The sequence below is a fragment of the Necator americanus genome, chromosome II, assembly GCF_031761385.1.
Source record: "Necator americanus strain Aroian chromosome II, whole genome shotgun sequence".
Classification (NCBI taxonomy): Eukaryota; Metazoa; Nematoda; class Chromadorea; order Rhabditida; family Ancylostomatidae; genus Necator; species Necator americanus.
In genome coordinates this window covers 39871939-39899410 of record NC_087372.1, presented here as the reverse complement: position 1 = coordinate 39899410, position 27472 = coordinate 39871939, and the positions used below count along the sequence as shown (strand labels likewise).

General features: G+C 42.0%; 3 protein-coding genes across 7 annotated transcripts; 2 read left to right on the top strand and 1 right to left on the bottom strand.

Moving 5' to 3' along the window:
* Window positions 1-11: 11 nt before the first annotated feature.
* Window positions 12-3757, bottom strand: RB195_020854 (uncharacterized protein; the record flags this gene model as incomplete). 3 transcript variants are annotated; one of them, XM_064189365.1, is made up of 5 exons in its annotated part: window positions 12-148; window positions 215-375; window positions 2342-2444; window positions 3163-3263; window positions 3591-3730. In XM_064189365.1, the coding sequence occupies 5 exons, from the start codon at window positions 3728-3730 to the stop codon at window positions 12-14; spliced, it is 642 nt and encodes a 213-aa protein (XP_064045246.1). The 3 variants fall into 3 exon arrangements, with proteins under 3 accessions (XP_064045246.1, XP_013299260.2, XP_064045245.1); XM_064189364.1 differs by lacking the exons at window positions 12-148; window positions 215-375 and having other exon boundaries at window positions 2308-2444; window positions 3591-3757; XM_013443806.2 differs by lacking the exons at window positions 2342-2444; window positions 3163-3263; window positions 3591-3730 and having other exon boundaries at window positions 215-341.
* Window positions 3758-4521: 764 nt separating this feature from the next.
* RB195_020853 (uncharacterized protein) lies at window positions 4522-15253 on the top strand (the record flags this gene model as incomplete). 3 transcript variants are annotated; one of them, XM_064189363.1, is made up of 12 exons in its annotated part: window positions 4522-4524; window positions 11404-11507; window positions 12001-12135; window positions 12250-12364; window positions 12431-12544; window positions 12711-12944; window positions 13328-13387; window positions 13865-14038; window positions 14107-14186; window positions 14322-14436; window positions 14809-14975; window positions 15097-15253. In XM_064189363.1, the coding sequence occupies 12 exons, from the start codon at window positions 4522-4524 to the stop codon at window positions 15251-15253; spliced, it is 1458 nt and encodes a 485-aa protein (XP_064045242.1). The 3 variants fall into 3 exon arrangements, with proteins under 3 accessions (XP_064045242.1, XP_064045243.1, XP_064045244.1); XM_064189362.1 differs by lacking the exon at window positions 4522-4524 and adding an exon at window positions 9315-9368; XM_064189361.1 differs by lacking the exons at window positions 4522-4524; window positions 15097-15253 and adding an exon at window positions 9315-9368 and having other exon boundaries at window positions 14809-14979.
* Window positions 15254-16935: 1682 nt separating this feature from the next.
* Window positions 16936-20750, top strand: RB195_020852 (uncharacterized protein; the record flags this gene model as incomplete). The annotated part of the gene is made up of 7 exons (XM_013443808.2): window positions 16936-17062; window positions 17451-17553; window positions 17612-17752; window positions 18467-18547; window positions 18651-18762; window positions 20265-20372; window positions 20562-20750. 7 exons carry the CDS (start codon window positions 16936-16938, stop codon window positions 20748-20750), a joined length of 861 nt encoding a protein of 286 aa, XP_013299262.2.
* Window positions 20751-27472: the final 6722 nt, after the last annotated feature.

Genomic DNA, 27472 nt, shown 5'->3' with positions numbered 1-27472 from the left:
TTTGCACAGCATTAGTCAGTATCCGGACCTTCCAGTATTCTGCGAAGTAGTTCATCTTTCGATGTTGAATAATCGGTGTCTCCTGAACTGACGGACGTGGTATCACCGTCACTCTCATCTCCACTATCGCTAGAATCCGAGCTGGGTACTAAATAAAAATTTTCACGAAAATTGACGCTTTGTCTTGTATTGTATTGTTGCGTCGAACGCATACTTTTTATTGGAACTGGTTCCGTCTTTAGTTCGGCCACAATTTGGCGATACAGTGGATCCTCACATTGCTTTTCGTGGAATTCCAGCTCGACGTCTGGTACGAAATGGCGGGAATTCACTCGACACATAAAAAGATGTGTTGGATGGTTCCGAAGAAAATCACTTGAATACAATCCAAAGTACAAAGAAAAAATTAAAAGAACTTTAGGTGCAGGACAAGGCTAGTAATCTTCTTCTCTTCTTCAGTAATCAGCTACATTCGAAATGAAGGTGAAGACATTTTTGACATGAAGGGAAGAACTAGCTACATCAGAGTTCATTTATCACTTAGAATCATACCTCCTCATTCCTACGTCTTAGTTTTATGAGTTTTTTGGACTTTGGGTGAAAAATCGGCAGTGTGCCATTTTGTAGACAATTGAACAAAATACATTATGAGGATTATTTTCAAAACCGTAAAATCACACAACTTCTTACCAGCCTGTGTATAACTGTTAACAATAGCTTCGATTTTTCGCTCCGCAATTATAATTCACTCCGCTGGAGATAAATTATGATACTGTCAACGATTCCTTAATAGCTACATCCACACTTTTTTTCCTCACGATACAAGAAAGGCAGAGGAATTGCAGAAGAAGACCGGTAGAATTTAGAGGAAACAATGCGCCACAGAAATGTGGCTTTTAAAAGTAAAAAAAAAATTAGAAAAAACAGAAAAACGGGTGCTGGGATCTCCGTGCACTCGAAAGATTGGTTGAGTGAAGGTATTATGGTCTCATATGACCTTTTGCCTCCTGACCCAGTCCAAATGGATTGATCGAATCCAAGTCCTTTAGTGCACTTTGGTTTGACCTTCTGACAGTCAATCTCTGGCCAATATTTCATTATTTGACTGCTTTTTCTTTCGTAGGTGGACCGTATTCGGGATTTTTTGAAATATCAGCAACCTACACTCAATCTACTTAATCACCATCGCCTAGTCCAATACTCCTAGTGGTTTTTGCCGAGATTCAAAGACAGTCGAACATGGGCAATACTCCTAGTGGTATCTGTGAAAATTCTGGCCGATATTCAACGTACCTGACCAATTTCAGTTTCTGCGCACTCTGACGGCAGTATCTAAGTCGGCACGCTCGGAGGTGGTCGGCGAAAATTGCTGGATCTACACGATGGTTAAGGTTGTACGGACAGGTGACGGTACGACCGTCAAGCGGCGCGGATGGATCACTCATTAAAAACACGAAGCTGATTGCTAGGATTGACGTGTGAGTTTCATTTTGAGCTTGATTTATTCACGTCTTTATCGGGCATAGACAGTTCAAGTTGTGCTTAACACGTCGTGACCACCGCTAATACCCCATAGATTGAAAAGATGGTGGGAAGTGATCATTTGATGATCTGAATCTCGGATGAAAATGTTTAGAAAAAACGGCAAAACATACAAACAAATCCTAGAATTTCATAAATTGAAGAGTGATTGTAGTAGAACCTGTACTTGGGACATTCTAGAGAATTCATTGAATCATTCCTTCAATTCTTCCTCTTTTTTTCATTTCTTCCTAAATGTGCTGAGGTCAAAACTACCTGACTTGTAGCGCAATTGGGAAGGCTGTTGCGTTCGCGACGATTGGGACCCTCACTAGGTGCAGTCGGAGCGCGGACCGCTGACTGAACGCATCATTTCGTGCGCAACCGCCTACGCATATGCGAGACAATTCAGATCGCTTTGACTCAACTCCACACGATCTTTTCAATATCTTCGAGAAGTGGCATTTCGAATGCTTGACTTCATCAGTACAATTGGAGAAGATATTCGAATATTCGACTTTTCGGATGATTTGGAATCAAGCGTTTTTTCTTCCATTGGTCGAGTAATTATTCAGTCTGGTATTAATGTGCTATAGCTAGATGATGTCGACTTCATAATAGTCAAAATACGGGTTAAAGTATAATGAGCAGACATGTAATCCTCATAAAATCACATTCCTAGTAAATTTTTATTCCCTATACAAATGCAGAAAAAAAGGTCCTATTGTAAAGGTAAAACTGTGGATTTATGTCATTATATATGTAATTTCTTTGCATTCAGAAGTGTCAGACGTTGAAATTATGATTTGCATAGAAATACCCCTCCCGATCCAATGATCGATCAGAAGGAGAGTAATCATCAGATGAGCTGGTCACTGAATCTGTATCACTGTCGTAGGATTCACTACTGCTTGAAGGTCCAACTGAAAAGATAGATTGTTTTTGATTCATCTGCGGAATTCAGCACCAATGAAGTGATAACGATGAAAAAATCGAAACACTACTATAGTCGAGTCAAAACGATATGAAGCACGGACAGCTGCGTAAGCGGCTGCGGTCGAAGCGGCACCGTGAGGACAGCGGTTCGAATCGAAGTGGGACCATGACGAACTGCAGAGATGGGTGGCGGTAGCGATGATCCCTACATGATCCCAACCGCTACGCTCCACCGCGCCGCTTCGAGCGCAGCCGCTTACGCAAGTACTTCATGTCGTTTTGACCCAACTATATGTCGTCTTCCTTTCACTTGGATTCATTGCTGAAGAAATGGAAAACTAGTTTGGATTATCAGTTTTACACACCCTACGTTAGCAATAAATGCTACCTCCATGCCTCCCCCCAAAATTTTTCCTCTCTTGATCACCGAACGGACAATTTTCGGCTTTGTGTAAAGAAGCTGGTATGGTCAAACTTTTGCTCAAAAGCGTTGCAGCCGCCTGTTCTAGTGGTATCTATACTATGATCAATAGAAGAGAAATTCCCGCAAAGGCTGGAAATAGTTATTGACGATGTTTCTATGTCGCAAGTGATCACAGAATTACTGAATCAACACATCACAACCATCATTTGACAAATGACAAACTTGAAATTGTCATTGACAGAAAGTCTCTCGTAAAAAAGTAAGAATAGTTTTAAAATTACCTAATTCAGCATTGATTTTCCGAAAATAAGCATCTCCACAATGTTTCTCATGAAACGATAGTTCTACTTCGGGTACAATATGGCGCCGATCGATACTACACCTATAAATAGCGTTATAAATAAATATAAATAGCGTAGCGTTTAGAATGTATATCGATCGAAAAAAGGTAGAATCGGGTCATAGCGACATGGAACTCGATGCTGTTACTTAAACTGTGTCCGAAGGACTGTGGTTGAAGCAGTAGCTGGGACCCAGATGGGACCATGACGAATTGCAGCGACGAGTGATGCTAGCAAGGGTCCCACCTAAGCCCTAACCGCTATACTCCACCGCATCGTTTCGAGCGCAGCTTTTACCGCAATTGCGGCGAGTTTCAGGTGGTTTTGTCCCGAATATATTAAGGAATTATTTCGAATGACTTCCATACCTTACTATTTTAATTGAATTTGTAGAATTCTTCTTGAGATATTCCGTCCGACACGATTTCAAATGGTCAGGAAATGCAGCTGGTGAGATGTGATGTGCTAACGAATATGGACACACAATCAACGCCGCACAATCCCCCATAGAGCGTGTGTGTTTGGGACAAGTCATGTACTGTGAAAACTGAGATTACCTCAAAGTTGGAGTTGCTCTCAAGCGGATTTTTGCAAATAACTTTGTGAACTCACCTGTCAGTTCACTTTCAACGTTTTAGAATGATGCATACTTTTTGATTCTTCGCATGTTTTTGTTATAAATAGGTCGCCGCTCACAACAATCGGTCTATTCCCGTTATTTGAATTGACTGATAAAGCTGAGGACTACTATTAAACAGGAGAGCGGAAAGATCACAAGGTTAGCTTGGGCTCCAGGAAAAAAAAAAACTAAATGTTCTAGTGAATAGGTTAGAATAGAAGTCACCAGCTCTGTAGAATCAGGAACTAAGATAAATCCGTACATACATGTACAAAAATTACGGTTACTTAAACATGGCGATCTTGCTGAAAGCCACCTTTAAGTGACCGTAACTTTTGTAAAAGAAGAACTTATCTAGATGTTTCTACACTTACCATCATCCGGAATTTTTCTTTATTTTTCTTTCTTGGTTTTTTTTTCGGTTGATTGATAAGATGACATTACCTACACTAGCGACAAGCCCTCAAATTCAACTCTCTCTCATCTAATTATTATAATTTCATTTCTCAAACTAACTATATAGTTTTAAAAAATGGTACGAAATCTTAACGATATTTTTAGATCCAGTAGTGGAGTGAGCAGTGAGGATACGTGAGGAATAAGCACGCTGGAGCAGTGAGAAGAAGAAAGTTCCCAGTTTTCCTCACGAACTGTTGTTTTTTTAGCTTACGGAGGCGGACATGGCAAGTTGCATTTGCAGATTTCTTTTTGTGGAACCTACCAGTTCAGTTAAACCTTGCTCTTTTGAGAGTACTTTTGACTCATCCTACTGAAGGATGAAATTTCCCAAGTGTTTTTTTTTAAAACGGCGTTTTTTTAGACAGTTCATACAAATGGAAAGAATGGCCTGAAATAACAGCACCATTTTATTTTTGCGCTTTCCTTCAAATTTTGAGTTCTTTGATAATTAAAGCGGATCGTAGTCACCTCGATTCGTTTTGTTTGCTCTGATATCTAGGTCCTGATTGCGGTCAGTTTTGCTTTGTTCCCCACCACCCGCCGTTAAAAGCACTTCTGCAAACGGATGGCGTTAATTATCGCGATTTTCTCGGCCACCAACATTAGGATCAGCTTCCTTCGCATCCACAGAAAGTTTCGTTCTCCTGAGAATAGTCAACAAAAATCACGAATGTTTTCAAAAAGTGCTACATTCAACGTTTCGTAGATTAATGTAAAGGCTTATTTTTGGATCTATAAGGGTGAGCAAAATTCTCTACAATCCTTAGATGATCGTTACGGCTAAAATCTTTAAATTGTCACAAGCTACGCTTGGAATTCATTCTCTAGATCTATTGAGAGGTTCAAAATCAGATTTCTTGGATAAGTCAATGTTACATGAGGACAACTGACACAATCCACCAAGAATTTGAGGAGAACATCGCTCATTCAACTATCCGCTTTTCTAATTCTGGACATCTTCTGCTTTCAACTGTGGGATTCATGGAAGATATCCAACGGAAATATTCGTTCTGTAGTAACCTCAGATGGCAGCTGAAGCCGCCATCGTCAGTTACGTGCGCTAATCAAGCGCTTCGTACTCTTCAACTTAGGCCTAAAGATGGTTTCGTGGTCGAATAATGATTGATAATCGAGTAATCGAATAGCGAATAATGAGTCGATGATTCGAATTTTAGAGAGTTTCTGTATTTGTACTATGCTATTTGTAGTTTGTTTACTGCAGATGAGTGACACATTTATCGTAAACGAAAAGTTACATCGTACCCTGTTCAATGGTTCAGCAGTTTAAGTGAAGGATGTGAGATTACGCTGCTGCATTCCACAAAATCCAAACCATTCCACCGACTGTTTGTGTCGTTGAGAGAGATTTCGTTCTCGTTGAAGTACAATCGGCGATGCACTCGCAGAACCGTTTGAACGATTCGATCATCTTTTTATTCACCTCGAAAAGTTCCTCCTTCAATTTGCTTTGGAAATTATCAGAAAAAAAGAAAATATTATTTGCTCGATAGGAATGAAATTATCCATAATTCTACAAATACATCAACTATCGATGTTTATCTGGTTTGGTTTTATTGCACTTTGTTGATGCTAAGAGTTCTGGATTAAATAAGCTAGAAACTTACTTAAATTTTGTTTTTTTTTTTGAGTTCCTTCAACTCTCTTTAATTTCGTGGCTGTGAAATCTATCCTCGTAATGGTGGCTAAATTACAGATCCTTTTTTTTTCTTCTTTGAAGGATATTTTTTATCCTTTTCTAATTTCCCCAAATAGTAACTACTTCACAGAAATTCGACGAAGTTCTGTGAAAAGGATCGAACACTCTATTCCCAATGCTGTTAGCACCAAGGTAAGCATTTCCCAAGAAATTTACCCGATGTTCATCTGATGAGTGATAACGTTGGGTGAATATGAGTGCCTTACGTTATTTGGTTAGCATCCGAATGAAGGATCAGAACGAAAAGCGGTCGAGACACATTGCTCTCCACGTGGTGATGGTCCTTCGCGAACATACTCACTCTGCAAATCAACCGCCAGCACAACCATTTTTCAGCTGTTCTTCATATCCCTCACTTTAGAATTAAAAAGCATCTATTATAGAATTATATCATAGAATATTATAGAATGGAGAATATACGGTTTTGCATCATTACCTTTTTATTCTCTACTATCACGTTTAAACTATTGTTTACATCCGAATCAATGAAAATTTCTCTTTCTTTTGAACCTCTGGACTTCTTTCAAATCTTTGAAAGAGATTCTTCTGGTTTGTCATTAGACTAAGATTGAGGTGAATCGGTGGAATAGAACTTAACAAATCTATAACTGCTAATTATGGTTGAGTATGTATGATTTATAGTCCTACGATAACTCTGCACTCCAAACTCTTAACAAATTAATTAAAATTTAAACAAATTTAAACAGATTAGCGTAACTAACAAGCGTTCCCTTCAGTTTTCTATTGCAAGAGTTTTCGAAAGCGCACACAGACGTACGTACTTTCGCTGTTTGGGAAATAGATGCTTGTAATCAGGTCGAGTCAAGTTGCTACGATTCTCCTACGTTGTTGATGAAAAGTATTAGTCGAAGTCGTAACTAGAAAAACATGGAAATCATGGCTGAACACAGGGACGCCTGTAAATAAGGACAGGTTTAGTGATTGACACGAGCATCAGACTCCTATTTTTTTTTGTCGTGCCCTCAATCTTTGCGGTGAAGCAGCTTTTTTCTTGGTTGATTTTCATTCACTTCCATGCATCGTACAATCATTAGATAACCGCTTACGCTAACGAAAACCTGCTATTTCGTGGTCTTCATCGGATAAAATGTGTAGAAAAACTGACGTTTTGCACACGTTGTGCAAACACAGGACGTAGGGTGACAGATAAATTAGAATGTGCAGGAAAAAAAAATCTCCTAGAGTTGGTGATAAGTCAAGGAACTGGATTGTTTTCTGAGAAGTTAAGGAAAAAAAGAAAAAATGCGATAAAAAAACTTCGATTTGTTTTCACCGCTCAAAAATCTTGTTGTTTCTGTGTTATGTACCGTTTTTTTCCGCAACGTAGCGCCAAGATCCAGAAAAATTTTTCATTTCTAGTTTCTAGCACTTATATAGCTGCTAGATCCAAGATCAGTGAGTGTTGTATGTTTCAAAGACGGCACTCAACGTATGGCTGGAAGTTTGAACCGTCCGATCGGTTGTAGATATAAATTAATTATTAGTATTTATTATTATTATTATTATTATTATTAGTATTTATTACTATTATTATTATTATATTATCAATTAATTATTAGTATTTAATATTATTATGATTGCTATTATTATTATTGCTAGTTTATCTGTTGTGTACTCACAACTGTATACATACGTACTTCTTGCTGCTACTGTAGGTCTCAAATTCCAAAATTCTATCTCTATCAATTTTTAAAATGAGTACATGTGATTCTTTCATGTCAATTTAGGGATGCCTCGTCAGATTCAATAACTAATAATATTAAATCGCTAATAATAATAGCGATCAACAGACGTAGGCCTGAATGATGGAATTGTGAATGATGGATCTCACCATAATTTTTCTTCTTTTCAAAAATTAGTATTTCTCAAACTTACTAGCACTACCAGCTTTATTTGATTGACTTCGACTTGCTGTTTTCTTTTTTCCGAAACTAAGTTAATACCAGTTCCTTATAGGGATTTCTCCTCTATTTTATTTACTACAAGTAATTATTCAGTGCTACAGATTGTCCTTCATTGCGGATCCGTTTCAACAAACTATACGATTCTCTGGAAAATCGAACAAGGGATCTGCTCCGAAAATTTTATTTACTCCTTGACTAACACCATTGTTTTTAGGTTTTTTGAAGGTTTTTTCTTTTTAAAAGTTTGCTTATAAATCCAGAGGTTTCTTCAAAATTAATTGTTCACAACTCGGACATCTTTATGAGTTGAGAGATCTCCAATCATGAAACCGTTAGAAGATATCCTACAAATCCTACATCTGTTGTTCCAAATAATTCTCGAAAATTTTTTCGTTAAATTCGTCTGAGTTTATACTTTGTTTCGTAGAACATCTAATTTACAGACATCTCCTTAATAATTCCTATTCAAATAAATTCGTCGTATATTTTTTGAACAGTTTCTGTTCGAATTTTAAACGTTTCAAGCATCAGCTCTAAGCGTGACTATTTGATTGCTGCATTTACAACAATATTCGTAGGACAGGTAAAAGAACTACTATAAAATTAGCACGAGTCACTCCTGCGTGGGAGTGTTTGTTACCGTCTACTAATCCCCATTAACAAACATTAACCGTCAGATTTCAGACTTTGCTTGCTGTTCTCAGGATTCTTCTGCTAAGAGAAAAAAAGCATTGCTTACCTTTTAGTGCCTTGGAGGAAAAGAAAGAGCTCACAGACAACTTTTTTTCTGTTCATGAGAATCACAGTGTCCAATTCTGGATTCTAACGTGCTTAAAGGGATTTGCCTCTCCCTTTAAATATCTGTTTTTGGAAGGTCACACCCATATGCTCAGTTCTATGATATTGTTCTTGAACTCCAGCAGCTTTTGTGTGTACTTCACGGCTCTTAAGAGTGAGAAAGCGTGAGAATCGTAGCAGCAAAAAAAAAACATCGTCAAACGGTCGCACAATAAATGACCGACGGATGGTTCAGTGATTGTGTGGAAAAATTTCTAATAATATGTTTGTGAAGCTCTGAGTTCTTCCGCTTATCACTGCCTGATCTGATTCCCGAAAATTGTTGGCGTATTCTATTTGTTCATAGGAGTATTAGAAATTAATCTTTCCTATACGATTTCCAGAAGATCCCGTTTAATCAACGAATAAGCGCATATCATAATAATTGCTAGAGAATCCAGTGGTCGGCTTGTTTTTTTTTTGCTCCAGCAGCAAATATTTGATTTCTAGCACTTCTTCCTCGATCCTCCTTTTCGAGCCTCCCGACCCTCCACCAACACCACGGTACCGCCCCAATTCTCGTCTGCATACCGTCATGAGAAGTTCCAATCTTGTTCTGTTAATTCTTTCAACTGTAACTCAAGTTCAGGTTAGTTTCAATCAATCGTTTGATCGAATTCAAGTGTTTTACGGGTCAAATGTCCATTCGTTCATTTATTCTCCTTTCTTTTTAATTCCGATGACTATTTTTTCTAAAATCATAGCTTCCTCGAAACTACCTTTTCAAGACTCTTAAATGGGTATTCCAGAAATTTTATGTGCATAGAATTTAATTATTGGTGGGTGATTTTAACTTTATTTTTTGGAGCTGGAGTTTTCTAAATTCACTTCAACCCACAATAACATCCATGTTCTTAATTACATCGGTGAGTTCCGTAGTATTTTCTGATTTACTCATCGCGATAGCGCCAACCAAAATATGGAAGTAATTTTAACTCATTAATAATAGTAAATGTGTATTTAAGTTTTTTTTTTCATTTTCACAAATCATGTTTTAAACATTTTGCTTAAATGCGAAAAAAATCCTCTAAACGACAGTTACGCATTTAAGGGAAGTTTTCTATTATTTTCTTCTCGTTCTGCTATCACATTTGTGAAGAAAAAAAAATCCTTTCCTCATTCTTAATTGAAAGAAAGATTAAACGTTTCTGTGGCACATGGGAACCTTTAACAATACGTTATTTTAAGTCGATATGACCTCGTAATCAAGTATTTATTATCAGTGACGTCATAGATGGTTCACTTTATTTTTTCTAAACTTTTACGCTTGTATACAATATATTTCACCTAAAATATAGTTCAAAAGGAAAATCATTTCACTGTTGAGATATTTTTTTCAAGAGAAACCCATTTAAAAAAAGTTATGCGGTAAAATGTGTGTGCCAAAGAATGGTTTCCAGTCAATACTATTACAAACTCCTTGAGACATTCCGAGTGCTTTCCATTGAGCAAAGAATGCGGGAGTCCAGTGAATTTTAGTCACTCATTTTCTTGAGAAGAGGCGATAATTCATAAATTCGTTTCTGACAGTATTGAACTGCTTATTTCTTAACAGATTTGAATGTATTTGTTTCCTTTATCTAAAAAGTAATGTTAGTTGACTAGTAATCTTGTAGACAAAAAATTTTTCTATCAGAAAATCTGCAAAGGAACGGTTCATAGATCATTTTGTTCTTCTTATTCCAACTCAGATTACTTGTTTAAATCTGAAATGATCTGAAGCGCTGGTAGCATCAACAAGGATAAATTTATTTACCATTCTAATACATACCTGAAGCTTTCAGCTAATTATTACGATAATCAATGTCGTAAACATGGCTAACCTTCCACTAATCTCAGGACAGCATTCTGGAGCGAAGGTGTTATTTTTTTTGTCCTGGTTATGTGTCTTGAAGACAATTTGAATGAAATCCTATTTACCTCTCAACATTTCCTAATACTTTTCTCCATTTTGAAGGGAAGCCATTAAAGAGTAAAGGTTAAAAATGTTACATTTTTCGTAGATCAATGAATTTCGGGGAAACTAGAGCTATATTATTTTACAAGTGTTTTTACAAGTGCATAATTATCTTTACTACCTCTTAAAAATTCTATTCTATAATTTTTGACCTTCAATTTTGATTAGTCGCAAATTTCTCGTCCTTGAAATGTTCTCCAACATTCCACCCTGCCATGGATTATTTTATACCTACGCTTAATTTAGAAATGAAATTTGAGCATCATAGGCATTCTAGTTCCATCATTCAAAAGCATTGATTCAAAACATCCGATGGACGCTTTGTGCAAAAGCAGATCTGGTGCTTAAGCAATGCAAACAAGAGATAAAGAAAATAAAAGTCCATTCACGAAATCCTTCCGAGATGGTCAGTGCTATGAGGGATGCTCTAAAAGCAGCTACATTTCACCGTTCCAACTCTTAAATGGTTATCTTTGAAACATGCAGGATAATACATACGTTGTTGGTTAAGAAATGATCTTTCGAAGACTTCTGTAGTGCTCCATCACTTTCATTAATTTTACGTATGCTGTCACTAGGATCTTGGCCATTGAAAAGGGGTTCCCACCCATATGAGAAGCTTTGGTTTCTGTGCAATTTTTTGTTGTTCAAATTCTTCTCTGTTAAGGCGGAACGCGTCCGACGCCAATGTGGTTGTGTACAACAGCAACCGCTACGATGCGCTTGTTCGCCTACGCAAAGTCAGCAGATTTGTGCCTGTACACCCTACAGGTTGAGTTATCATCTTAACTTTATCCTTAATATTTATTGATGACAGTGATGTCGTTAGTGGTGGCCTTTTGCATGCAGATAATAAATAAACAAATAAATTTGCAAGATCCGACCTACCCAACAATTCACAGGAAGTTCCACTTCACTTCCAAAAAGCTCACCCATTAATGATCCTGTAATTCTGCTTAGTGAACTCTATAAAAATAGGGAAATACCGTGATGATCCTATATCGTCGGGTCAAGTATGTTTTTTTCGGCTTCAGTCCTCCTACTTTTTCAAAAAAATTCACCCTTTAGGTGAGTTTTATTTTTAAAAAATACTGGAATAACCTGATGCTCCGGAGTCAGAGAAGTTTGTTCGGGCTTTATACTCCCAATTCTTTCGCTAGTTTTACTTTTTTTTAGAAAAAAATTCAGTTTTCTCTCCTTCATGTATGAGGAGTGAAAAGTTCTCGAATCCACATCCTCGTCAAGTTGAAAGGATTATTTTTAGTCCCTGCGCCTGTTCAAGCAGCACACCATCATGTTCTGCTCCATGCCAGCAACAGTGCATCAACTCATGTTTGCAGTCTTCGCCTTCTTTTTTGTGTCAGATCACCTGTCAGCGGACATGCGATGTGGCTTGCAGGTGCGGTCCAGCTCGTTCTTTTTTTCAATTTCTAATTTTTTGTGAACTACAACTTCCTAACTTCGGCCGCTGAGACTCAGATAGCTTGGACTTATTTTTACCGTAATGTTACAGTGGTAAACAACTCTACAACTCAGCACCGATCGTTAACACTCGTGTACCGCAGCCACTCGCGGTGGTCGTTAAACCTACAAGCGGCCTAGGATGTTCTAACGACTGTAACAATAAAGTGATTTCATTAATTTGAGCGTTTAGCTGAGAATCCATTCAATTCCTGCCACTTCCCACCATTTAGTGCACCACTGCTTGCATTTCTCTACGGTACGGTAGCGCTCAGTGTTCGGATTCGTGCCGAATATCGTGTGGACGAGTTTGCGATAAAACATCTGCAACTTTTGAACCAGCTAGGGTAGGAAGTTAACAACTTTTTAACTTTTCAACTTTTTATTCTTTCTATCTTTTCATATAGTTTGGATCTGTCAAAACAGTTCGTAATTTGCTATGACGAATTTGTAAAGATGCTGCATTAAAACGCAAAGGATTTTCTTTACGAGTCCAACTTTCTTTATGTTTAGGCGGACGTAGATCTAGGCGTTAAACCACCAACAAACTGTTTGTCAACATGCAGCCAAGCCTGTCAGAGTTCATGCAATCCAACAATCTCATCCTCACAATGTCAAGCCACTTGCGATTCGACATGTATAGGATTGTGCCCAAATCCTGTAACCACACCGACGCCTACGCTGGTTACGCTCGAACCAATAACATATCCGACAACGCTGGAGCCGTCAACAGTGGAAGTCAAGGAGGTATGGAGCGTTATTCTTTATCCCAAGTCTGAAATTCGCTATAAAAACGCTATGTACCTGCTAAGAACCACTTTCATTGCACTTTTTTTTTTACCTGCACTACTTTATAATACAGTAATGCAGGCGCAGTTCGCTTTTTGTACTCATTTTTTCTCTCACTACGGTTACATCTATTTCATCGAACAACTCTTGTTTTTGTAGGGGATTTGTACCGGAAGTTTTTCATTGTTCTTTTTCTCAAGATATACTGAAACCCGCATAACGTCCTCTATTTATTGCAGTTTTTTTTTTTACTATTTGCTACAGTTGTCTTATAACCACTTTTCGCTCACAGTTAATACTTATTTGGTGTTTTTCCAGTTTGTAAATTTCTATGTTTGTAGACAACAACTGCTCCCCCTGTACAACAGCAAACACCAGAGCCTTTGAAAATTAACATTAAGGTGAGTTTTTTTTTAAGTTTAGAGCATCTATAAAGGAAAAGTCCGGAAAATTCCAGAGGTTCAATCACAGAAAAAAATAAAACCGAGGGTGTAGTCCATCTTGAGTGATGAGGGAAATTATTTGGCAATGTATATCACGTGAGCCGTTTAAATTCCGTAGAACACCTTGTCAACAAAGTGTTCCAGGGAATTGAAGCGTGCGACATATGCCATACCTCTCAAAAACAGTGTCACCCTCTCAAAAACCTACCATAAGTCTCTTCCTGACGAGGTATCCTCTCTTCTGAAGTTTGTATCAGTTTCGAGACTGATATAAGCTGAAAGTAAGCTGTAGGTTGCTTGTGTCTTTTTCCATAGCCATTAGCCATTAGCTAAATGGTTTAATTAAATTAAATTTAAAACTAAATCAAACTGATCGAGAGAGAGAGAGAGAAAAACTTGGATATTGTGCTATGCACACGACTAGAATCTCTCCAGCTTCTTCCGCCAACCTACCTCAGTCCCCAATTTCCACAATCTGCTCTCATCACGCCATCGCCGTTCTTACAATGTCTACGCCAATGCGATATCGGTTGTCAACAGAGTTGTCGGCAACGAACACCTCCTCCTAGTGAAGGTTGCGATGCAAGTTGTGTCAACACGTGTAACTACGTGAGGTTTTTTTCCTCATACTTCCATGGACACTCAAAAAAATTCACATGGAAAATTTCTAGTTTAAGGTGTGCGCTCCTTCGCAACCTGCACAAATGACTGCAAACGATGTGTCAACATTCCCCGTTCGGTTGGATCCGAAGCAACGGTAAGGAAATCTGCAGCGACCTCTCAAATTTTGGTCGACCTTGCAAGTTTTCTAGGACGGAGTTTTGGAAGGAGGCCGATTCACTGAGCAATACATTCAATAATCGAACTGTGGGATTACAAATTTTCCTTTCAGATGCTCGTCTGAATGCCAGTCCGTTTGTCATTTGGCTTGCACGAGTCGTTTACCATCGAATCAGTGTGCAGACTCTTGCGTACCACAGTGTGATCGCGCATGTGCGTCACCACAGGTATCCATTCCCCTATTTGAAAACTATGGCCGCACGGATAATCCAACAAAGTCTTTTCAAAATTAATAAACCTCCTAATTATTCCAAAGATTATTGAAAAATAAGTAGTATGTTTGGAGGTTAAGTCGAGCGCACTGGAAACTTCTGAACTCTTTGCCTCCACTGGCATCTATACATAGACGGATATAGCATTTTTCGCGAACATGACAGTTAAATGAATTTCTCACTGAGCGGATTTTAATCAGTTTTACAGGTTGGGAATGGATCCACTAAATTTTTGTGCTTTGAATGTTTCCATCTCTACCTTAGACACAACACCGATATTCCAGATTCAATCTCGCACAGCTTACTTGCTTTTCTGTCCGTTTTCAGATTCAAAAGAACTCGGCAGATCTATTCGCACAAAATCCAGATCTGATCAGTTCACTAACGGAGACATCAACCACATCACCGCCCGTCGACGTCATCACAACTACTGAATCTCCGCTAAAAATCAACATTGTGTTTGAGCCAACCACACCGTCGCCTCCGACGTTACAGTAGGTTGTAACGTGTAGAAATACGGTACTCATTCTGTTTTGGCACTAATAGCGAGCAGATAGCAATTTACCATGTCTTCTATGTTACTGTAGTTCATATCTTAACTGGAAGAACGTTTAGGTTCTCCAGAATGGCTGTTGAAGAGTGCTCAAAAGCTTGTAGCACGGCTTGCGCACGGCAGTGCCGCGGCAACTCGAATGCCTATTGCAGTGCTATCTGTAAAATTCAGTGCTACAAGGAAATTTGTCCAAAATCCAACGACAATAGATCCTCTTAGAATGCAATTGGATCGTGTTATTGTACATTTCATATGCACAAAAAATTCTCGATTATAGCTTTACAACTATTTGTGTTCCGTTTTTTTTCCCGTTGTTTCACAATTTTCTGACAAGTTTTCTTTTCCTGTACTTCAATAAAATCGGGTCAAAATAACCTGGTGCAATTGCGTAAGCGGTTGCGTTCGCGGTGGGACCGTCGCTAGCTTCAGTCAGGCTGCGGAGATAAACGATGGTCTCATTGCTCTGCTTTCGAGCTCATCCGACTGCGTTATTGCGACAAGCTTTAGACCAATTCTGACCCGACTATACATTCATGTTGTTTATTTATAGCATTCCATAATTGAATTGAATTTTAAGGAATTCAAATAAAGTCATTTTTGTGTTCAAGATAATTTTTCTGTTGAGATGCGTATAAATGAGGTGTTATAGCAGTTTATGTCTCTTAACCTGTTTAGCAATATATGACAAAAATAATAAATAAAAATAAGGTTAAGGACAAAGCGTCTAACTTTAGTCAATTTGCTCGGAATACGCCTTCGCGGTCAACTTAAAAGGCATCACCTCACGAATCTGAGGTGGTACGGATTTCAAGTGGAGTATTCGTATACGAGATCGTAGGTTAAGGAGAGGGGTGATTCCGTCCACTTCTTCCTAATTGCCGTAAAAAACGGCCCGAAAGATACGGTTTCGAGCGCCCCGGCGCGCTATTTTCTACGAGTCCGATTGGAGAGCGCCAGCCGTGTGCACACACCGCATCTTCCGGGCCGTTTTTTTACGGCAATTAGCAACAAATGGACGGAATCACCCCCCTCTCCATAATCCACGATTCCGTATACGAATACTCCACCTGAAATCCGTACTAACCCAGATTCGTGGGGTTATGCCTTTAACCCTAACGTGTATTAACGTGTACGTAGCGAGAAATAGCGCGGTAAACTCGTCCATCGATCAGGATTGCAATGTACTTGACCACAGTTTGAGAGCCACTATTTTGGTCCGTCGTTAATTTTCTTTTTTTTTTCTTCCCTCATATGTCTCGTTATTTACGAGAACGACGCGTTAAACCATACAATTAATTTCAGTTGAGTAATTGTTGCTGGGTCTTATATATTACGGATATATACGAACTAAACTTGCGAGTTGTGCAGATCTAATCCGTTATATTGGACTCGCACTCGGTTGTGTCTAGTTTTCAACTGCAATCTTTTTTTATTCCTTTTTTGTGGTCGAAAGGAACCATTTTATCGGAGATTTTCTTGTCTTTTTCTTTCGTTTCGTTGCTTGGTTGAGTGAAGAAATCGTAGGAATTTGAAAATTCCCGTCGAAACTTCATAGAATTGTCGAGGAACTAAAGGTTTTGTCTTCCTCTTGCTTTACAGCTCATTTCGTTCCCTTTCAAGCTTAAATGACTTTTTAATAAACTCTTTTTTCTATGGAAATAACATCCGATCCTACTGAGAATGTTTCACAACAGCTTCGGCGCTCTTTCACATTATCGCGGATAGAAACTAGACTTGAGAGGCTAGAAAGGAGATGTATATATCCTAGAACAGCGTACCGCGAAGATTTTATGCTCAATCGCGAAAATAATGCGACAATAAGAAAGAGAAACAGATAGACGGCATGAAGCTTTTTTCCTGATGCCTCAACGTGCAGTCCTCTGCTATTTTATTCCCGACGGATGTCGACTCGTTTCGTACCCACCTTTAAATCACCCAGCTCTGATGTGGTCAAAAGATTCGTAGATAAAGTGGCATCGATCGATAAGCTGCTGGTCCTCACCGGAGCAGGAATGTCGACTGAATCAGGTATGATCTAGATCACTTCCTGGAACTTCCCATGGGGGAAATTGTTCCTTTGAGAATGGTTATCCGTAATCCCCTAGGATCACGAGAAAAAGAAATGTTTTTTTTAAATCACTTTCAGGGAAGATATAGTTAGAGGCACTGAATCCAGCTCCTATTTCAGGAAGCTCTATCTTCGTTTCTTCTCTTAGCAGCACTAGCCTACCTATCATAGATCCTCTAAGACTAATCCTTTACTGATGCTAAAAATGAAATGCGAGAAGTAGGAAAATCTCAAGCACGTATCATGTTTGATCTGCTCGTTTTAGGATCGATCATTGTAGTTACGGTTTATTAATCCATTGCCTTGCCTGTCTTTTTCCTCTTAGTCAGACCAATATTTTCCGTTCAGGCATCCCTGACTATCGATCTGAAAAAGTGGGTCTTTATGAAAGATCAAATCATCGTCCTATAACAATTCAGGAGTTTCTGGCTACTGAATCAGCTAGGAAAAGGTACAAAGATGTCCATGTGTAAATGCTTTTGTATATAAAGTTGTGTTCATTATTTTAGGTACTGGTCTCGCAACTTTTTAGCTTGGCCGAATTTCTCTCGAGCTAGATGTAATGCAGCTCACCGTGCAATCGCTTCCTGGGAACGTTCCAGTAAGTTTGTGTGGCTCGTTACGCAAAATGTGGACGGCCTTCATACTCAGTGAGTTAATGTTTTAGTTGCGATTTACTTAGTTGAACTATTCCGTTACCAAAAAGGTTTTAAGTTCTTCGCCTTACATCCAAGGCTTCCTTACTTTCTTCAGTTTTTTTTTCTACCATGTATTTCCATCTATAGTCATGTGAAAAATACCTGGAGCCTGGTGAAGTAGCAGATTTGGTAGCAGAATTAAATTCGTACTTCTTAGGAAAACTTATTTCCACAAATAATTAAATAAATATGTAATTAGTGGGACGCTTTTGCAATAAAATTATTCCTGCTCGGAAAGATCTGAACATTTTCTCGCCTAAGTTGTTTATTAATTCGAGTCCAGTTATGATATTCATTTTGAAACCACCGTTACCATCTTCTTCTTGAGATCTGAAGATAAGAAGACGAGATACTTGTTGTTGTTGTTGTTGTTGTTATTGTTGTTGTTTCACGTGTGAAAGTCTTTGCTACGGCATCCGCACAAAAAAGTACAGTTTACTAATTTTGAGACGCATTCTTAGGATTCGCCAATAGAGCTTGGTCAAAACGACCTGACGTGCGGTGCAGTTGCGTAGGCGGTGACGATCGTTATACATTCATCTTCATTTGTATCTGCTCTTTCGTTCTATTCGTTTTTTTTTTCGCTTCTGCGATGTAGACGTTTATTTTGAGGTTGTTTGGAATTAAAAATTTTTCTTCCAATTTAACTTCTTCTTTGCAATTTAGGGCTGGATCCGAAATGGTCTCCGAGTTACACGGTTGTGGGCATCGCGTAAGATGTATGAATTGTGGTGACTTGACGAGTAGGTAAGTTTTTATGAATGCGCCATACTACTTCTATTTGCTCTTGTTCCGACCTTTTTAAAATATCGTTTGAATAATATCGGTTAATGTTATCGGGAACCCTTAGACAATCTCTTCAACCAATCATGGAAGAGCTGAACAGTGAATGGATGAAAGAGAACGTAGCCGGTGAAATCGCTCCAGATGGTGATGTAGAATTAGCGGATGGTGCACACGAGGTAGATTTTGTGTCTTCCATCTTATTGCTTATTATTTCCTTCATTTTCTGTATTCTATGTTCACAAGCTGTCATTTTCAAAATTTAGCCGTGGAATATTAAGCTCAATGCTGCATTTGTTCTTTGACTCTCTGTAGTCTTCTCTATACTCTGTAGTATAATAATACAAGGACGTTTTTGAGCGTAGGCTGATGATCTTCCCATACTGAAAAGCAGTGCGATTAGAATTGTTCTTAGTATTCTTCTACTTCCTTTAGTTGAATCTCAAGGATTTTGTGTTTCATGGCATTACGTTTACACCTGGTAAGAAGAACTAGTTGTTATGCTGGTTTTTGACTAAACTTATTGTAGTAGCGTAATTTGACAAATTGTTGGTTTCAGTGCGCCCACCCGCAATGCATTAATCAATAATGTATTATCCCATGGCTTTGGTATGTATGAGGGAGGTACATTGTTTCAAAAACTCAAGCAAACACCATTTTTTAAAATGATTAGGCAGTGATTCAATTAGATCAAATGTTGTCTGTGTAAGTTAGAGACTGTTTTTCTTCTGTTTGAATTTCAAACCTGTATAAGTAATGTCAGTGCTCCGAATCAGAAGAGTTCTTGATGGGCGCGTGCGAAAACAGTTGAACGAGTCTTTTTTTGCTCCACTTGTCTACAGCACCACATAAGCACTACGTCTCCTCTCCCACTGTCCAACTACAGTTTACCTACCTATCTCCGTCTGATTCCGATTCGTCAACAAGCCAGAAGTCAGAAGATGATTTGATTGACTTATCGTGCCGTTTACAATGGCTAGCTTCCTCGTTTTTCGTCCTGTGCATGACGTCCAAGATTGTGGAGTACAGAGAGTAAATACAACATATCGATATACGGCCCCTCGAAACGGCGCACTTGGAGGATCGGTTGGGATCTACCGTGCATTCAGACTGCAGAGATGAGCGGTGTTGGCAAGGATCTCCTCTCGATCACAACCGCTGTACTCCAACGCACATCCTTGATCACATATACTTGCGCAACTGCACCGCGCTTCAGTTTGTTTATACCCTATGTGAGCCGCTGTTAAAGGCATCACCCCACGAATATGGGGTGATACAGGTTTTAGGCGCGTAATGCCTACATGGGGTCGTAGATTGTGGGGAAGAGGATGATTCCGTTCGTCTTTACTCCGGAACGCTGTTTTTTTAATGAAGTCCTCTATTGGAGCGCGCCACTCTTGCACCTTCCCGCCTGCGATTCGTTCAAACCCATTCGGACGCATCTCAGGCGGCGGCGGGGTGCAATGGTTGCGCATTGCAACAGAAGCCGTCGTAAGAAACAGAGAATCACCCTTTTCCCACAATATACGATCCCGTTTAGGTATTAACCGGCTGAAACCCGTAGCACCCTAGATTGGCGTGATGCCTTTAAATTCAGTTGTTCATATTTCCCTATCTAACATATGCCAAATATTATGCCTAACTATGCTACTCTGGAAGTCTTTGACTGGAACTCTTTCAGTCATTTGTTCTACCAACTTGTCAAAAATGCGGTGGAATGTTGAAAACGGATGTTGTGTTCTTCGGTGATAATATCCCCCGTGATGTGTTCGACGTCTGCTTCGAAAAAGTATGTTCTTCGTTGTTCTTTAACCACTCTCTGATTCCAGTCTATAAGTTTTCCTTCTGTATTCGCTTTGTTTTTGAAGACTGGCAGAATGTTTATGGTTTATGTTTTCCTGACCTCTCGCAGAAAAGGAGCGTTTCTAGATAGACTTTTTTAAATGCAAGTTTCCTACTATAGTCTGCCTTCTTTTAGTTTGAAGAGTCCAACGGGTTGCTTGTTTTGGGTTCTTCTCTCATGGTTATGTCTGGATACCGTTTCGCTTGGTATGCTAAGCTCGAAGGAAAACCTGTGTATATTGTGAATATTGGCCCTACGCGAGCCGATAGCTTTGCAGACATGAGAATTAGCGCACCAGTCACAGAAATAGTTACCAAGATGTAGACAATAGCATATTCCTGTTAACGTTTTGAAAACATGGGTTGTACAGTGTTTAGAATAGTTTGTTTAGCTACTCTCGATCATTAGTGTACATGTATGTGATGTGCTGTGATTTCGCTCGAATAAAACTTATTCGATAAGAATTGTGGAGAAAAGCAATGAAGGTAATAGAGTTCTCAACATTCGTGTTTCACATGATATAAATTTTTGCTGTTGCTATTTCTTCTTTTAATAGGACATTATTTCTATATACGATGTTGGGTATTCTTCATAAACAGAGAGAAGTAGGGGTAGTTCACGACTGTGAGCGTCTTCAATATCAATTATTTTGTAATTCTGAGAAAAAAAAATGTTTGCAGCAGTGCTGTGCTACAGCGTCTTCTCGACCTTCTAAGGATAGTGCAGCGAAAAAATTTCGCAATACGCGCATAATTTGGAAGAGCAAACTATTGCTGCTTATTTTAGAAATATTAGTTGATTTAGGGCCGGTAGCTCACCGAATTTCCTGCACCTTGTATGTTACATCACAGAAAAGATAGAGTCACACAGGGCTATAAAGAACGCTTTTCTCTTCACAACAACAGGAATAGAGCATAAATAAATTATGGTGTAAGTACGAAAGTATTAATCAACTTTTCCCAACCCTACCTCCTTTCAGGTAGTTCGTGTGGACATCCAAACATTTTCATTTTCGCGGAAGGCTGCCTATAAATGATTTGATACACATGATTTTTTATTTTTGACAGCAAATTATGTTGTGCTGGCATTCCACCTCAGGTGCGCAGCTATGCTGATGCGCTGAAACTGCTGGATCCTCGGTAGTATAGTGGTGAGTATCCGCGTCTGTCACATGCGAGACCCCGGTTCAATTCCCGCCCGGGGAGAATGTTTTGTTTCCCTCTGACGATCAGTGACAGGCAACCACGAATGTGGACTGGTGTTTTCATTCCACCTCAGGTGCGTAGCTATGCTGATGCGCCGAAACTGCTGGATCCTCGGTAGTATAGTGGTGAGTATCCGCGTCTGTCACATGCGAGACCCGGGTTCAATTCCCGGCCGGGGAGAATGTTTTGTTTCCCTCTGACGATCAGTGACAGGCAACTACGAATGTGGACTGGTGTTTTCATTCCACCTCAGATCCGTAGCTATGCTGAAACGCATCCTGAGATAGTGGTGGTATCCGCGTCTGTCACACGAGACCCGGGTTCAATTCCCGGCCGGGGAGAATGTTTTGTTTCCCTCTGACGACAGTGACAGGCAACCACGAATACTGGTGTTTTCATTCCACCTCAGGTCCATAGCTATGCTGATGCGCGGAAACTGCTGGATCCTCGGTAGTATAGTGGTGAGTATCCGCGTCTGTCACATGCGAGACCCGGGTTCAATTCCCGGCCGGGGAGAATGTTTTGTTTCCCTCTGACGATCAGTGACAGGCAACCACGAATGTGGACTGGTGTTTTCATTCCACCTCAGGTCCATAGCTATGCTGATGCGCGGAAACTGCTGGATCCTCGGTAGTATAGTGGTGAGTATCCGCGTCTGTCACATGCGAGACCCGGGTTCAATTCCCGGCCGGGGAGAATGTTTTGTTTCCCTCTGACGATCAGTGACAGGCAACTACAAATGTGGACTGGTGTTTTCATTCCACCTCAGGTGCCATATCACGGGAAACTGCTGGATCCTCGGTAGTATAGTGGTGAGTATCCGCGTCTGTCACATGCGAGACCCGGGTTCAATTCCCGGCCGGGGAGAATGTTTCGTTTCCCTCTGACGATCAGTGACAGGCAACTACAAATGTGGACTGGTGTTTTCATTCCACCTCAGGTCCATAGCTATGCTGATTCGCGGAAACTGCTGGATCCTCGGTAGTATAGTGGTGAGTATCCGCGTCTGTCACATGCGAGACCCGGGTTCAATTCCCGGCCGGGGAGAATGTTTTGTTGCCTTCAGACCTTTAGAGACAGGCAACAGAGGGTGCCTTCGTTGGGTTGTGTTGGCATTCCTCCTAAAGTCCACAGCTATGCTGATGCGCGGAAACTGCTGGATCCTCGGTAGTATAGTGGTGAGTATCCGCGTCTGTCGCATGCGAGACCCGGGTTCAATTCCCGGCCGGGGAGAATGTTTCGTTTCCCTCTGACGATCAGTGACAGGCAACCACGAATGTGGACTGGTGTTTTCATTCCACCTCAGGTGCGTAGCTATGCTGATGCGCGGAAACTGCTGGATCCTCGGTAGTATAGTGGTGAGTATCCGCGTCTGTCACATGCGAGACCCGGGTTCAATTCCCGGCCGGGGAGAATGTTTTGTTTCCCTAATCCAGCAACCCACCACCCTCGTTTCCCTCTGACGATCAGTGACAGGCAACCACGAATGTGGACTGGTGTTTTCATTCCACCTCAGGTGCGTAGCTATGCTGATGCGCGGAAACTGCTGGATCCTCGGTAGTATAGTGGTGAGTATCCGCGTCTGTCACATGCGAGACCCGGGTTCAATTCCCGGCCGGGGAGAATGTTTTGTTGCCTTCTGACGATCAGAGACAGGCAACCAGAAGGTGCCTTCGTTGGACTGGTGTTTTCATTCCACCTAAGGTCCATAGCTATGCTGATGCGCGGAAACTGCTGGATCCTCGGTAGTATAGTGGTGAGTATCCGCGTCTGTCACATGCGAGACCCGGGTTCAATTCCCGGCCGGGGAGAATGTTTTGTTTCCCTCTGACGATCAGTGACAGGCAACAGAGGGTGCTTTCGTTGGGTTGTGATGGCATTCCACCTCAGGTGCGTAGCTATGCTGATGCGCGGAAACTGCTGGATCCTCGGTAGTATAGTGGTGAGTATCCGCGTCTGTCACATGCGAGACCCGGGTTCAATTCCCGGCCGGGGAGAATGTTTTGTTTCCCTCTGACGATCAGTGACAGGCAACCACGAATGTGGACTGGTGTTTTCATTCCACCCCAGGTGCGTAGCTATGCTGATGCGCGGAAACTGCTGGATCCTCGGTAGTATAGTGGTGAGTATCCGCGTCTGTCACATGCGAGACCCGGGTTCAATTCCCGGCCGGGGAGAATGTTTTGTTTCCCTCTGACGATCAGTGACAGGCAACCACGAATGTGGACTGGTGTTTTCATTCCACCTCAGGTGCGTAGCTATGCTGATGCGCGGAAACTGCTGGATCCTCGGTAGTATAGTGGTGAGTATCCGCGTCTGTCACATGCGAGACCCGGGTTCAATTCCCGGCCGGGGAGAATGTTTTGTTTCCCTCTGACGATCAGTGACAGGCAACCACGAATGTGGACTGGTGTTTTCAGTCCACCTCAGGTCCATAGCTATGCTGATGCGCGGAAACTGCTGGATCCTCGGTAGTATAGTGGTGAGTATCCGCGTCTGTCACATGCGAGACCCGGGTTCAATTCTCGGCCGGGGAGAATGTTTTGTTTCCCTCTGACGATCAGTGACAGGCAACCACGAATGTGGACTGGTGTTTTCATTCCACCCCAGGTGCGTAGCTATGCTGATGCGCGGAAACTGCTGGATCCTCGGTAGTATAGTGGTGAGTATCCGCGTCTGTCACATGCGAGACCCGGGTTCAATTCCCGGCCGGGAGACTGTTTTGTTGCCTTCAGACGATCGTAAGACAGGCAACAGAGGGTGCTTGGACTTGTGTTTTCATTCCACCTCAGGTGCTTAGCTATGCTGATGCGCGGAAACTGCTGGATCCTCGGTAGTATAGTGGTGAGTATCCGCGTCTGTCACATGCGAGACCCGGGTTCAATTCCCGGCCGGGGAGAATGTTTTGTTTCCCTCTGACGATCAGTGACAGGCAACCGAGACGAACGTGGACTGGTGTTTTCATTCCACCTCAGGTGCGTAGCTATGCTGATGCGCGGAAACTGCTGGATCCTCGGTAGTATAGTGGTGAGTATCCGCGTCTGTCACATGCGAGACCCGGGTTCAATTCCCGGCCGGGGAGAATGTTTTGTTTCCCTCTGACGATCAGTGACAGGCAACCACGAATGTGGACTGGTGTTTTCATTCCACCTCAGGTGCGTAGCTATGCTGATGCGCGGAAACTGCTGGATCCTCGGTAGTATAGTGGTGAGTATCCGCGTCTGTCACATGCGAGACCCGGGTTCAATTCCCGGCCGGGGAGAATGTTTTGTTTCCCTCTGACGATCAGTGACAGGCAACCACGAATGTGGACTGGTGTTTTCATTCCACCTCAGGTGCGTAGCTATGCTGATGCGCGGAAACTGCTGGATCCTCGGTAGTATAGTGGTGAGTATCCGCGTCTGTCACATGCGAGACCCGGGTTCAATTCCCGGCCGGGGAGAATGTTTTGTTTCCCTTCTGACGATCAGTGACAGGCAACCACAAATGCTGGACTGGTGTTTTCATTCCACCTCAAGGTCGCGTAGCTATGCTGATGCGCGGAAACTGCTGGATCCTCGGTAGTATAGTGGTGAGTATCCGCGTCTGTCACATGCGAGACCCGGGTTCAATTCCCGGCCGGGGAGAATGTTTTGTTTCCTCAGACATCAGTGACAGGCAACAGAGGGTGCTTTGGTGTTGTTGGCATTCCACCTCAGGTCTAGCTATGCTGATGCGCGGAAACTGCTGGATCCTCGGTAGTATAGTGGTGAGTATCCGCGTCTGTCACATGCGAGACCCGGGTTCAATTCCCGGCCGGGGAGAATGTTTTGTTTCCCTCTGACGATCAGTGACAGGCAACCACGAATGTGGACTGGTGTTTTCATTCCACCTCAGGTGCGTAGCTATGCTGATGCGCGGAAACTGCTGGATCCTCGGTAGTATAGTGGTGAGTATCCGCGTCTGTCACATGCGAGACCCGGGTTCAATTCCCGGCCGGGGAGAATGTTTTGTTTCCCTCTGACGATCAGTGACAGGCAACCACGGGTGTGGACTGGTGTTTTCATTCCACCTCAGGTGCGTAGCTATGCTGATGCGCGGAAACTGCTGGATCCTCGGTAGTATAGTGGTGAGTATCCGCGTCTGTCACATGCGAGACCCGGGTTCAATTCCCGGCCGGGGAGAATGTTTTGTTTCCCTCTGACGATCAGTGACAGGCAACCACGAATGTGGACTGGTGTTTTCATTCCACCTCAGGTGCGTAGCTATGCTGATGCGCGGAAACTGCTGGATCCTCGGTAGTATAGTGGTGAGTATCCGCGTCTGTCACATGCGAGACCCGGGTTCAATTCCCGGCCGGGGAGAATGTTTTGTTTCCCTCTGACGATCAGTGACAGGCAACCACGAATGTGGACTGGTGTTTTCATTCCACCTCAGGTGCGTAGCTATGCTGATGCGCGGAAACTGCTGGATCCTCGGTAGTATAGTGGTGAGTATCCGCGTCTGTCACATGCGAGACCCGGGTTCAATTCCCGGCCGGGGAGAATGTTTTGTTTCCCTCTGACGATCAGTGACAGGCAACCACGAATGTGGACTGGTGTTTTCATTCCACCTCAGGTGCGTAGCTATGCTGATGCGCGGAAACTGCTGGATCCTCGGTAGTATAGTGGTGAGTATCCGCGTCTGTCACATGCGAGACCCGGGTTCAATTCCCGGCCGGGGAGAATGTTTTGTTGCCCTTCTGACGATCAGAGACAGGCAACAATCATTTGGGGTGTTTTGCATTCCACCTAAAATCCATAGCTATGCTGATGCGCGGAAACTGCTGGATCCTCGGTAGTATAGTGGTGAGTATCCGCGTCTGTCACATGCGAGACCCGGGTTCAATTCCCGGCCGGGGAGAATGTTTTCTTTCCTTCAGACCTTTAGAGACAGGCAGCAGAGGGTGTCTTCGTTGGGTTGTGCTGGCATTCCACCTCAGGTGCGTAGCTATGCTGATGCGCCGAAACTGCTGGATCCTCGGTAGTATAGTGGTGAGTATCCGCGTCTGTCACATGCGAGACCCGGGTTCAATTCCCGGCCGGGGAGAATGTTTTGTTTCCCTCTGACGATCAGTGACAGGCAACCACGAATGTGGACAGGTGTTTTCATTCCACCTCAGATCCATAGCTATGCTGATGCGCGGAAACTGCTGGATCCTCGGTAGTATAGTGGTGAGTATCCGCGTCTGTCACATGCGAGACCCGGGTTCAATTCCCGGCCGGGGAGAATGTTTTGTTGCCTTCAGACCTTTAGAGACAGGCAACAGAGGGTGCCTTCGTTGGGTTGTGTTGGCATTCCACCTCAGGTCCACAGCTATGCTGATGCGCGGAAACTGCTGGATCCTCGGTAGTATAGTGGTGAGTATCCGCGTCTGTCACATGCGAGACCCGGGTTCAATTCCCGGCCGGGGAGAATGTTTTGTTTCCCTCTGACGATCAGTGACAGGCAACCACGAATGTGGACTGGTGTTTTCATTCCACCTCAGGTCCATAGCTATGCTGATGCGCGGAAACTGCTGGATCCTCGGTAGTATAGTGGTGAGTATCCGCGTCTGTCACATGCGAGACCCGGGTTCAATTCCCGGCCGGGGAGAATGTTTTGTTTCCCTCTGACGATCAGTGACAGGCAACCACGAATGTGGACTGGTGTTTTCATTCCACCTCAGGTGCGTAGCTATGCTGATGCGCGGAAACTGCTGGATCCTCGGTAGTATAGTGGTGAGTATCCGCGTCTGTCACATGCGAGACCCGGGTTCAATTCCCGGCCGGGGAGAATGTTTTGTTGCCTTCAGACCTTGATAGTGACAGGCAACCAGAGGGT